The following is a 13,998-nucleotide window of genomic DNA, read 5'->3' on the forward strand; positions in this document are numbered from 1 at the left end:
CTAAGGGCTGGATCGGAGGCGGCTGACGTCAAGACGTCGGCTGACTTCCATGACGTCACTCCGCTCGTCACCATGGCGACGAGGGAAGCGAAACACGGAGGGCCGCTCATTGCGGCCTTCCGTGTTATCTCTTGCCGCCGGAGGCGATCGGAAGATCGCCTCCGGAGCGCCCTCTAGTGGGCTTTCATGCAGCCAACTTTCAGTTGGCTGCATGAAATAGTTTTTTTTTTATTTAAAAAAAACCCTCCCGCAGCCACCCTGGCGATTTAATCAGAACGCCAGGGTGGTTAAAGAGAGTATGAAAAATGATCTCCTAGGAGAAAATTTAGGAGAAAAATTGAATTTAATAAGATCTTTTCTCTCTTATATGTACAGTATTTTACAGAACATTATTTTAAATGTACTCTGCATAAATGTTTTAAAATAAATGTTTTAGTTTTTAAAAAAATTGAAAAGGAAACTACTTGCTCCATCAGTTTAGGTACTGTCATGGACTAATAGCTACCTGCTCAACCCCAGCCAGCCTTAACCACTTCCCATCTTGTCACATGTGCATAAGGGTGGAGGGGTGGAGTAATTGCTCCTTTGGCTGAAGCCACACCTCCCTGTTGACTCACAGCCTATCATAACTTCACATTGACTTGAAGCAGGGAGTGAGCAAGCAGATAGAGATTGCTACAGTGGAGATGAGAAGCTGTAATGCCTTGCACCAGAGGCATGGGAGTAGTGAAGATCGATGATTGCAGAGCATTGGACTGCATGGAGTAGTACCATTCTTTGGAGTTCAACTAGTGCTGATATATTTTTGCCACAATTTATTGGGATTGGAACATACAGTGTATTGTAATCTCCTTACTTAATAACTCCTTTCCACTTTTGCAGAAGAGCGAAATAGATAAGTGCAGGAATTGACAACTGCGTGTAGCAAACAACAGGGTGAGGCGGGATTTGATCCTATGTTATACTGATCCATTCAAAGCTCCAGAATGCATTTCTGTAATGTAGGCTGTGGACTTTATATTTCAGGAGGTTTATGTTTCAGTAAATGTGCCTTTCAGAAGTGCTTCAGCATTACATTGCAAAATGCCATACTACTAGCCAATGCCTCCAGCGCTCACACATCTCCCCAGTAATGCAAACTCTTCACTGGTTCCCAGTAAAATGGAGAATCCATTCTCAAGGCTCTAAACTACATGCGACCTCAGTACATAGGGGATCTATTGGAACTATATGCCCCTCTACACACCCTCCACTCTGCCAATAAGACGAATTTGGCTATTCCCAGGATCGTATTACAAACATTTGGTGCATGGGCTTTTTCTATGCAGCCCTAGCCCCCTACTCTATGGAACTTCCCATGCCATCCCTACTCCCTGGACAGCCTTAAGAAAAGGCTAAAAATCCACATCTTTTCCCCGAACCGAACGCAGGGTCAAAGCGCTTTGAGTCCCCAGGGAGAAAAGAGATATAAAAATATGATAATTATTATTATTACATATCCACAGCTGTGCATGAAATAGAGGCACTGTAAAAAAAAGGGTGCAGGATAAAGCCTAAAGATTTTTTTGAAGGGGCAATGATAATGAAAATATCGTTTTGCAAGTAAATATAGGTTAAAATTAGCAATTGTTTCGAAAGTCATTTTAAATGATTTTAAGTATTGCAAAGCCAAATATTTAGCATATTTTTTAACATTTCTCTATCTTTAAAGTGACTCCGAGCACCTCTCATGGGCATGCCTTTAATCCAGACGACTTCCAACAAAGTCATGCTATGACCCCTCTGGAGGAGCCTCTTGCAATGGCCATGCGTGTCACTTCCTCTTCCTGCTTCATTCAGTGATGCACTCCTCTAACAGAGAAGACAGGGGTGACCCGGAAGTTATAACATAGCCAAGATGGCAGCCGCGATTTTTGAATTGAAATCGAACAAAAACGGTTTTGATTCAGGCATCAAATGAAAGAGGAGAACATAAGCTACAGAAAGGTATGCATCTTTAATTACTTTGCAGTACTGGTCGGAGTCTTAAAGATGCCTATGAGAGGTGCTCGAGGTCCCTTTAACTGAAATAGAAAAAAAGAGACATTAAAATGACGGTAATAAAAAGTGTGTCGAGTGAAACTGAAATAGCAAAATATAGTATATATCAATGAAAAAGAAAATATATTTACAGTCGTAATAAACTGGTAAATATTATGGATATTTTACTACTTCTAAACCTAACCCTTCTCTCACACAGAACCCTCCCTCTACCTATCCCTAACCCTTAGACACTCCCCCCCGTTGGTGCCTAACCATAAGACCCACCTGGTGGTGCCTAACCCTTAAAACCACCCTGGTGGTGCCTAACCCTAATACTCCCCAGGTGGTGCCTAACCCTAAGATCCCCCCTAGTGGTTCCTAACCCTAAGACCCCCCTGGTTGTGCCTAACCCTAATACTCCCCTGGCGGTGCCTAACAATAAGAATCCCCCTGGTGGTTCCTAACCCTAAGAACCCCCCTGGTGGTGCCTAACCCTAAGAACCCCCTGGTGGTGCCTAACCATAAGACCCCCCTGGTGGTTCCTGACCCAAAGACGCCCCGTGGTGAAGACTAACCCTAAGACACCCCTAGTGTTGCTTAACCCTTAGACCCCCCCCAGGTGGTGCCTAACCCTAACACCCCCCCTGGTGGTGCCCAACCCTAAGACCTACCTTCCTGATGCCTAACTCCCGTTCTTTGCTGCAAATAATGTAAATACAAAAAGCAGTATACTTGTAAAATAATACATTTCAAAACCATAAGCGATTGATTTGTAAGATAATAAATTTCAAACCCATAATTTACAAAATGATAATTCTCAAAACGAATTTCAATATGTTAAAAACAATAATATACATTTTAGAACGATAATTGATAAAATTATATTTCTGAAAACATATTTCAAAATGTTAAAACAGTTAAAACAATAGTTTGCAAAAAATGATAATTGTCAAAACAAATTTGAAACTATATTTTACAAACTACGAATTCTCAAAACCCCAAAAATGTATACTATTTAATGGGTGCCCAAATCGTCCAGTTTTGCACCCAATAGCCGATCTTTAATATTAGAGTAAATGGCGGCACACGATTTTCCTGTTCAGGAAAACTAGAGTTCCTTCTGCATGTGTACAAATGGACACGTTTTTTTCAGTACTTATCCTACCTAATAAAATGCAAGTGTCTCTGCGTCCCATGTCCCTGTGTGTTTCTTTTTTTGCAGTGCGTATGTGCAGGAAGGGACGCAGAAACATTGAGAGAGCGGCTTGCAGGGGAGGATGGGGCCAGATGGGGTGGACGTGCATGCGTCTGGTGGGTATGCGCGCTTATATGAGTGGTGACAGACCTAGCCCATTTTTAAACGGGCTAAGGTCACTAGTATATATATATATTGTTGAATATAATTTTTTTAAATAGATTAAGTGTATAAAAACAAGCATCCTTTCTCATTGTCACTTTTATATATAGTTGGACACTTACAAAGCGAGAGGGTGTTCACAACAACTCCAGAGAAAAAGATCCCACAAAGACACCGGAAGGTGCAGTAGGTCACGAAGCTGGGCATGAAAGCTGCACATGTGCCACATACTGCCATCATGAGATAAGAGACTGATATAATCAATTTCCTGCCAAACCTAGGGGAAACAAAAAAGGTCATTCAATCCAATTCAGTATATCAATCAGTAGTTCTATATGAGAAATCCTAACTTCAGGAAGCTATAAAGGTGACCACCTAGGGAATAGACAAAGTCTATGCTTCACGGTGGCAGAATATGTATGAATAGGCAAGAAGCCCAATGATCAACATTACCATTATAAAATAAGGAAAGAATAAGCAATATTAAAAAAAAAAAAAACTTTTAACAGCAGAAACAGAATGGTAGACTGTTCGGTCAGGCCTGCAAACTACTGGAGAAAATAACACAAAGTAAAGAAGAATACTGATATTTATTGCTGTATATGTCCTAATCTGGATCTTCAATTGCTAAAGCAGGGGCCATTAGTAACAAAGGACCGCTGACTGTCATACTAATCTCGCCATGACTCAAGTAGGATCATGGCGAGAATTAGTAGTGCCTGTGCCTTCTCGTGCCCACGCCTATCACTGATTGTGGGCTTATGCCCTTGGTTGGGAGTGTGTAGGCAATTAAATATACCTTTGCTCACTACATTTCTTAATATGTCAAGAGAGTTAAGATCTCTCAGTGACATATTTTCTGCTAAGGAATAACTGTAGCACAAACCTTTAGTGCCCATTGAATGCCAAGAGCATTTTGGATAGGATAAATCAAGTTTGCTTGAATGGGGAAACAAAGGTAACCCTTATCGTCTTAGCAAAATAAATTAAGCGTCATGAAGGAGGGCGGGGGCAAGGTTGGGGAGGTGGAAAACTAGGAGGATGATAATCGTAAGTTTGGTACAACTGAGTTGGTTTAGCCTACATCTAGAGAGCTCAGAGATCACCTGCAGTTGTAGTCTACAGGTCAGTGAGCTTAAATGGTTGTATGAAGTCTACAAGTTGTTTTGTAGTAAAAGATGTAAAAAGACGTTTGGGTCTTTTTTACCACATCAAGTTTTTCTAGTGTTAGATTATGTAATGGAATATCAGATCTGAGAGTAGGATTAGATTGTGACCAGTTAGAAAGAATTTGATTCTTGACGATCTGGTACAGTGCGTTCTCAAATATTGCATGGGAAGTAGATTTTCTGATCCGTTGCTCCATACCTAGACCAGGTTTTGGACCTAAAGGAGCATTAATTCGGAGCTTGTTTTACACATAGCTGGATGGACATCGTGAGGGGATATGACCTAGAGGAAGAAGAACTCCACAGGTTCATCCTTTATGTCTGGATTGCGGACTTTGCTGGCCTTGTTTGCGGCCCGCCAAGGAAAAGCAGCGACGGCGGCCATGTCTTCCTCCCCACCCATGAAGAAGGCTCTAAGTATTTGTTAAGATATGTGATTATTCATATGCCCTTATATAGCTTCTCTGTCACACTCACCGCTCAAGGTTCCTGCGACAGTCTCGGGTCCGTTCCAGGGGTGCGCACTAGTGTTGGGCAAACAGTGTTCGCCACTGTTCGGGTTCTGCAGAACATCACCCTGTTCGGGTGATGTTCGAGTTCGGCCGAACACCTAATGGTGTTCGGCCAAACTGTTCGGGTTCGCCCGAACTGCTCAATGGCCGGCCGAACAGGGCCCTGTTCGGCTGAATATGGCCCCCCTATGGGGTCGCAGGCATAAGGGGGGAGCATGCCCCGATCGCGGGGGGGGGGAATTCCCCCCACCCCCTCCGCCAGCGCTCCCCCCTCTGCCCGCTTCCCCATAAAAAAGTTTAATGCAAGTTAAATAGTACCGGTGGCTGGCAGTGGAGTGAGGAGGAGGAGTCCGAGTAGGAGAGTGACGCGTTGAGGCCGGGCAGCGGGCGGTTCAGCGGTAGTACCCTTGTGGTACTTCCGCCCTTTCTCTGACCTCACGTCCTCTACGTGATGACGCATACGAGGGTACGCGTGACGCGTACCCTCGTATGCAGAGGACGTAAGGTCAGAGAAAGGGCGGAAGTACCACAAGGGTACTACCGCTGAACCGCCCGCTGCCCGGCCTCAACGCGTCACTCTCCTACTCGGACTCCTCCTCTTCACTCCACTGCCAGCCACCGGTACTATTTAACTTGCATTAAACTTTTTTTTATGGGGAAGCGGGCAGAGGGGGGAGCGCTAGCGGAGGGGGTGGGGGGAATTTCCGACCCCCCCCCCCGCGATCGGGGCATGCTCCCCCCTTATGCCTGCGACCCCATAGGGTCCCCAAAATGGGCATGTTCGGGGGTCCCATAGACTTCCATTGAGTTCGGGGTTCGGGCCGAACATGCCGAACATCTGGCCCATGTTCGGCCTGTTCAGCCCGAACCCGAACATCCAGGTGTTCGCCCAACACTAGTGCACACACACAGGGGATCCTTAGGCCTTGTGTGTGTACTTCCTGTTTGGCGGCGCGCGGTGATGCGCGGTGCGTGCATGCACGCAAACCATAGCGTGCGCGGGCGTTTGCGCGGGCGCGATGCGTTGCGCGCGCCCTGCTAATTTTGGTGACAAAACTTTGTATAAAAGCAGCACTGAACAGAAAAGACTTGCAGAGAGTGTCTTCAAAACAGTATCAAAATTTATTATAACATCTTATACAACCCTCATAACTATACCCTTACCCCCCCTTAAAAACACGGCCGTGTTTCTACTGGTCAGCTGACATCACCACTTTCACCCACAGCTCTCATTCACTACTTGTTTAAACAGGGATGACTTTTCCCTAAATCATATAGGGTTTGGACATCACCTATAGTCCTCCAATGTAGCTCAATTTCAGGTGCTGATTGATAGTATCACAATGCTTAGTTGTAAAAAGTCCCCAATTTCAGCATACAGAGCAGAGGAACTTAAAGAATTTGATATGGCAGTTTTTAAGTTTAGAGGTGGTTTACTTGGTATCCTTTGCATGCAGGTATTAGTACTGGGACAGTCATTGCACCAGCCATCCGGCTTAGTTGACACTTGATATTCAGGTTGCACAACCTTGTAACTTCAATTGTGCCCAATAATACCACAAGCACTAAGTTCCACTGGTAAACCAGTATTCCTGGAGCCAAGCCTGCACACAGCTAATTCAAGTGGCATCACACTACCACAACTCCAAGAAACAGGCTAAGTCCATTGCCACATAAACAACATGCCATGCAAAGCGGACATACGGATGCAGATAAACAGCACTGCCCAGCGGGCTCTCACCACCGCTGCTTAGACCGTCTCCGTCAGCCTTGTTGTCCTGCCTGCAATCACAGTTCCAAGTTCCGCTGCATTTCCCTTCTCTGTGTTGGGGCACTTCACTGCAGCAACTCCTGATGGTGTTCCGGTTTCAATAATTTTTTGTTAAGGATTTTCAAAGTAAATACAGTCACAGTAATGACATTTAGTAAAGCTTAGTGAAGCAATAAACATAACATTGGGTATATACAGACCCATACAATTGTGTATAGATGGACTAGTCTAGTAAACAACATAATAAACATTAATGTGTAAAAGTCCAGTGATTTAATAGAATAATAATGCATATAACATGTATATTTGCAGTCATCTGTATTAACAACTTATGTTTAATCATCCCGAACTGGTTGCGCAGTAACCTAGTTATAAATAATAATTATAGAACAAAACAAAAATAGGTCCATGTGTATTGACTAGGTAGTGAATAAATGTTGATGTATGGGAGTTCCATACACCAACATATATCTGTTTAGTTTGGTATTGCTCTGTTGCATCATGACGTTATTAAGTGTATAATGTAAGGATCCTCTCAACCTGGAAAATGGGGACTGAAGAGCCTCCCTACAGAGATTCCAGGGAGCGGTTCCATGATATTATCTATCATGACCATTAGTTATAGTAGCTTCGAGTGATTAATGAGCTTCAAAATCCTTTGAAATCCTATTAGAAATATATAGTATGATAGTAATACTTAACCATATAAAGTAACCAACTAACCAACTAATCTAATCTAACTAATCTATACTACTTGCGATGATCCAGTTATAAAGTTCCCAGGTGTCGTCGTAGAATCTTCGTGTTTATCAGTAGACATCCATCAGGTTTTTGTACATATAACATTGTCACAAGTTGTATTTTGGTTTTCCCCTGGTAAGAGGACTAGGTATTCTCTAATTCTTGGTGTGTGTTACATGAGTATCCTCTCAGGTATGAGGATGGGGTATTTCTAAGTTCTTAAAACTCTTTTAATGTAGATTTGGGGTATAGAATGGGCCATAAACTTGCCCTTCTCATAAACGACCAAACATTACCACATCTGATAGCCCATGATTTTTCAGCTAGAAGATTGGATTCCACCGTTTTTAGTATGTCATTAATTTTGGGAATGTATAAGGATTTCCAATTACTTGCTATCATATGTCTGGTGGTGATGAATATGTGGTTCATTAATAGTCGTTCACAAGGGGGCAAGTCCAGGGTTCCCAGGTGGAAAAGGAACATAGCAGGGGGAATAGTATCTAATGAAACAGGAAGTTTTTTGAGACAGGTTTCTATATCTGACCTCATCTTTTTAAGCTTGGGGCATTCCCAAAATATATGTAGTAGTGAGCCGATTTGATTGCAACCTCTCCAACATAGGGGGGAAGCTGTGTGGTCAAATTTACTAATTTTTTCTGGAGACATGTACCATTGCCAGACGCACTTCACAAAGGCCTCCTGGTGGGTAACACAGTGGGAGGATTTCCTTAATGATTTATAGGCCAATTCCCAATCTTCTTGTTCGATATCTAGTTGAAGAAGCTCTTGCCAAGATTTGAGTTGCCATTTAGGTATTTCATCTTTAAATTCTATTAGGGTCTTGTATATAGTGGGTATGCCTTTTAAGTTTGTTTTTTCGGGGAGAAGTAGTTTTTTTTTATTTGTGGTGGTAGAACTAGTGGGGTGAGGGGATGTCTAATTAAAAATCTATGTATTTTGAGGTATATAGGTTTATCTGATATAGGGATGTTGTAGTTTTTCATTAGTTCGTCAAAGGAGAGAAGTTTGGAGTTTACTAATAAATCTTCTATGTTAATAATGCCGCATGAGGTCCAGTATTCCAGAGTTGTTTCTATATTCCTAACAACCGCATTTAACGTTAATAAAGGGGTAGGGACTTCAGTAGCTAATGTGTCTTTCTTAAATGTTTTCAACATTCCTTTCCAGGTTTGTGTCATGTTGGCTGAGACTGGATTTTTTATATTTTGTTGTACTTTCCAAACTAATCTAGATATAAGGAATGATTTATATGATGTAACTGGCAATTGTTCTTCTTCTATTTTGTACCACTGTTTGGAGAAGTCATTCATCCAAACTGTTCTAGATTGGTCTATTATGGTCGCTTGGTAGTATTTCTCCAGATCTGGGGAACCAAGGCCAAGGTTGGCAGAGGCGTAGCTAGGGCTTTTAGCGCCCGGGACAAAGACAATTAATGCGCCCTGTAAGGAGGGACCCACCAAAAAAGGGGCGTGGTCATGCAACAGAATGTGGGCGTGGTACTTGGTGGGGCCAAATATATAGGACCTTAGCAGTGGTGTAAAAGGTTGCGCAGAAAAGACAGAGCTGGACCAGATTAGCGGAGCACAGATCTGTCTACTCCGCGCGGATGGAGTAAGTGTTCTGCCGCCCATATCTGCAGGGGGAGTGAGAGAGAGGGTGAGCCCTAAGGTGAGGGAAGGGGGGTGAAGACTTCCCTCCTTCCCCACCGCTGTGTCCACAGCTTTCCCTCTTCTCTGCGCTCCCGCTGGTGGAAAAAAAAAAACAGGTCACGGCTGGGCGCCCCTAGGGACCCAGTGCCCGGGGGCACGTGTCCTACCCCGCCCACCCCAAGCTACGCCCCTGAAGGTTGGAGATGGGAAGAGATACAATTTTATTAGAAAATCTAGATTGTTTATTCATCATGATAAATTTATTTAATAGTTTTTGTAAGCTAATGAAATTTTTTGGGGGGATTCTGATAGGGAGATTTCTGAAAAGGTAAAGGAGCTGGGGGAGTATCATCATTTTGTTATGATCATGTCTGCAGCGTTTACTGCTGGCTGCAGTGGTATTGTAACCCAAGCAGTTCTGATGTCATTACATGCATTTTCTTGCATAGTTTGGTTTGCACTTAAACTAGTTGTTGATTCCATCTGCAGTCGCTCTGAAGTTAATGACAGTTTAATATGCTTTTGTGTAAACAAACATTGTCTGCTGCAATGGAGGGGCAATCCCTTTCCTGCAGGCTGCATATCATTGTCTGCCTTTTCCTGCTGTCAGTCTGTGATTAATTACCATTCACTTGTGTGGGAATCTGCAGGTCTGCTCCCATTGGATGACCTCAGTATAAAGAACTGCTTCCTGCAATGCTTGATGGGCTACCATAGTCTCAGATTCTGTCTGTTACTCTGCTCGTGCCCCACCTCGTTCCTGGTCCGTGTGGACTGCGCTGACTCCTGCGAAGGGGTCAGCGAGTCCTCCTAGTTCTGCTCTTGTTCTAGAAGTTGTTACTTGCTTGTCTTGTGTCATATATTGGTTCATCGCCAATATATACGCATACTTGCGCATTTTGTTATTTTCCTTGTATTCGTGTTACGTTGATACATCAGTGTCACTGATATATACGTACACGAACTGTTTATTTCCTGTGTTCAGTTAGTCAGCCTTCCAGCACGTTTTGGTAGTTTGCGCGTATCAAAGCACCCGTGCTGAGCTAGTATCCTGCTCCTGGTCCTGTTTGTGGATTGCGTTCATCTCTGCGAGAAGATAACGAATCCTTCCGAATCCTGTCCTGTTACCGTTTGTGGATTGCGTTCATCTCTGCGAAGAGATAGCGAATCCTTCTGAGCCCTGTTCCCTGTATTGCTCCAGTGCTAGTCTGTGTTCCTGCTTATGTCATATATCGGTTCATTGCCGATATATACATATGTTAGTCAGACGTTACAAATAGTTTCATTGATAGCTGTAATTGTAATACGCTAGGAAAACATACTTATTGTATATTTGTCTGTGTTACGTTCATCTATCTTGATCCTCCTATTTCCTGGCTATCCTGTCCTGTCTTTGTGAGGCACGCCATCGCTGCAACGCATTGGCTGCCTCATTCCAGTCTGTCTTATTGTGGACGCTTGCTGTCACTAAGTAGTGGCTAGTTAAGCAAGCGTTCATTCTGTCTACCTGTCCTGATCTCCTCAGTCCTGGTTTATGCGCTCAGCGCTACTTTGCGCTGAGACGTTATTACGAAAGTGTTGTTTGTGGCTGTTCAGATCTGCACCGGCTCTGTGCACCACAATCTCCTATTGTAGTCAGTCCTCTCCTCCACTAAACTGGGGATATCCTGATCCCTTGTGCTGGTGTGTGTACCTCCGTCACGTCAGCTTATGTGTTGCATGCTGACTGTGGAGATTACACCTCCAAGCTTAACATTATGGTAGCCCCATTACCAATCCCCATTGTGGGGGGGGGGGGGGGGTTCCAGCAAAAATGACACTGTTTGTTATGGTTCCTGTTCCTTTAAGAAATTTGAGAAACTTAATTCTGAAACAGAAAATGAGTTTTTTTTCTGAATGTACCAGGTTTTTGGCCAATCCTGAGCTCCAGGCTACTCCTGTTTCCACGTGGGCCCCCCAGTTAATTTATGTTTTGTTTAAGGGAAATTTGTTCCAGTGGGCGTACGATGTCTTGGATCATACGAATTTGAAAGAAAGACCGCTGGAATTTCTAGCGTTTGTGATCCATAACTGGCTGCGCAACACCGATTTGCCTAGCCCTTTTGATAAGCTCCTGGCAGCTTGTCAATCAGCTGCTCCTTCTACTGCCTACAAAAATAATCAGCAAGCAGATAATTGTCCTGATAACTTTTCTTCTGCTTTGAATAAATCACCTAAGGCAGCAGGGTCTAAAGCCAAACGTAAACGCTCCAAGAGAAAAGCGTTACAATCAGCGGAGTCGTTGCCCTTAGCGACTGCGCATCAGATCTGTAATGAGACTCCGCCATTAGCAGATAATGAAATTCAGTCACCATTCAGGGGAGTCAAATGGACCTATGAAACTACTAATGAACTTTCATTGCTAGCCAGGGAAAATAAAAGTTCTTGTTTAAATGAATTATCTGAATATGATTATGAAGATATATTACAGAGTATTGAACAGATCAATTTATTCGTGCAGCAAGGGAAATTTGCATACACTACAGTTCAACACTTGCTACAGGTATTGGAGATCCTTAGGAATAAGAAATCGGCCAATCACCTGCTAAATAACCCAATGTATGTTTCTGCCACTAACACATTTGCAAACTATGATCAGCTTGAATGCTCAGCTGTTAAATATGCATGGGATCCTCCATTTGAGAAGGGAGAGATGGAAGCCCTGGTCTATGAATGGAAGAAAGATGCAAGTTCATTTTGTCAGTTTTACAGTGCAAAAAGTGAATTAGTATTGAATGCATGCATTAAGTCTGCCTATAACCTAATAAAAACTGGTGTGTGTGGGTATGACTTTGTGGCTCCATTGATCGATGTGTGGAAAATGATTTTGGACGATTTTTATGTGATTCAATCAGTTGATACCAGGGAAGACACACTGTCAATTGGAGACTGTCCCACTTCTCCAGTTACTGAGTCCCTGCCATGTCTTGTGAATGTTCCTGTAACTCCACCCTGTACCATGGATAACTCAGTGTTACTTCCCAGTAAAACAGAAGCCACTGATACTTTCTTAACTTTGCCCTGCACAAATTTCTCAGCAGAGAATCCAGAGGTCCTGCTGACTTCTGAGTCCAGCCTAGCCAGTACTCATGAGTCTTTGTTCAGTGAAACAGACACCAGAAAAATCTTGCCTGTCTCTGCAAACACTTCTGCAGAAATTACCTGTGTTAATAAAGTTCAACTCCTGTCTGATCCAGCAGATGCCAATAGATGCACTACATCAGTTTCCGAGTCCCAGCAATCCTGTCCAGAAACCTCAGAACCCCAGCATCTGAATTTTCCAATTTCACAATTGAATGGTGATTTAGATGCGCAAACATTGTGTTTTGATCTTCCTGTTTCTACACCTCACTCTAGCTTCGTGAATAACTCAGAGCGTCTGCTATGTGAATCCGAAATCGCAGAATTATTACCGTGTTCAGAAAATGTTCCAGTAAATTTGCCCTGTACCATGAATTGTGCAGTAGATCTCTCCAATGAAACTCAGGTCACAGAATCATTATGCTGTCCAGCAGGTGCTTCCATGGTTTTGCCCTGCAATATGGACTGTTCAGTGATCCTGTCCAGTGAAGCTGTGGTCGCAGAGTCTTATGCTTCACCCAGTACTTTGGATACTTCAAACCCTCTAGCAGAGGAGTCTGAGGCACTGCTTACCTCAGTTGGTGTTGCAGTAATATTCACTTGTCTAGCAGCTGTTTTGGAATTACAGTCTGCTCTAATAAAACTTGATGAATTTCTGCCCAGCGAAGCAGAAGCCATTGAAATATTTACCTCGTCAGCAAGTGTGTTAGATACCTTGCCCTGTACACAGTCTGATTTAACCAATGTTGTTGAGTCCCTCTCCAGTGTTGTAACAGCCGAGGAACTCCAGCCCTGTCCTCTGAATGTTTCAAAAGTCTTGCCCTGTAACATGGATAATTCTGACTCACTGGAAAAAATAATAGAAATCTCAGAATTTCAGTCCGGGTTAATGAGTGTTTCTGAAACCCAGCCCTGTATCCTGGAAAATTCTGGTTCTCTGGCCGGTGTGGCAGAAGTTCCAGAGTCCCCTTTCTGTCCAGTGAGTTACTCAGTTTTGCCTAGTTCAGTGGGGATTGCTGCACTACTGACTTGTTTTGCAGCCCTTCATGAGCTCCAATCCAGTGTATTTGATGAGTCTCTGTCTAGTCCAGAAGAAGTTATGGGAACCCTGTCTAGTTCGGTGCATACATCAGAAGATTTGTCCTGTCTTGTAAATGCCCCTGAACATGATTTGTTAATAACCTTGCTGGAATCAGAGACATCTAAGTCTGATCCTGCATTTTTTAGTGAGAATCCAGTAACTGTGAAGTCTAGTCATGATGATTTTTTTTTGCCCAGTCCTGGTTTCGGTCCTACCTTGACTGACTTTGAGGTTCGCAGTTCCTTGACATGCCCAGAAGTCTCTCTTGTGCCGGTGTGCCCAGATGTGCTTCGTATGCCAGAGTGCCCAAGTGTGTCTGTGTTGGCGTGCTCACACGCTTCCCTAGTGGAGACATGTTCTGATGTTGCCGGTTGGCCTGCATGCCCGGAGATGGTTCTGGTCCCTAAAAGCCCTGATCTTGATGTTTGTCCTTGTGACCCTGACTCTAGAGTTGCCCTGGGTTCCATAGGGGTTCTTGATAGTTCTCCATATGAGCCTAAGGGGCGTTCTGACCTGTGGGGATCTCTTTGGAGCTTCCAAGTGTTCTGGGAG

General features: G+C 43.6%; 1 protein-coding gene across 1 annotated transcript in view; it reads right to left on the bottom strand.

The window, feature by feature from the left end:
• The window catches only part of LOC137538790 (solute carrier family 22 member 20-like), a 151,166-nt gene that overhangs the window by 83,505 nt on the left and 53,663 nt on the right, over positions 1 to 13,998 (bottom strand). The window contains exon 3 of the mRNA XM_068261110.1: positions 3,502 to 3,656. Within this exon, the coding sequence (XP_068117211.1) occupies positions 3,502 to 3,656 (155 nt within the window). The remainder of the gene's footprint in view (positions 1 to 3,501; positions 3,657 to 13,998) is intronic.

The sequence above is a fragment of the Hyperolius riggenbachi genome, chromosome 11 (genome assembly GCF_040937935.1).
Source record: "Hyperolius riggenbachi isolate aHypRig1 chromosome 11, aHypRig1.pri, whole genome shotgun sequence".
Taxonomy (NCBI): Eukaryota; Metazoa; Chordata; class Amphibia; order Anura; family Hyperoliidae; genus Hyperolius; species Hyperolius riggenbachi.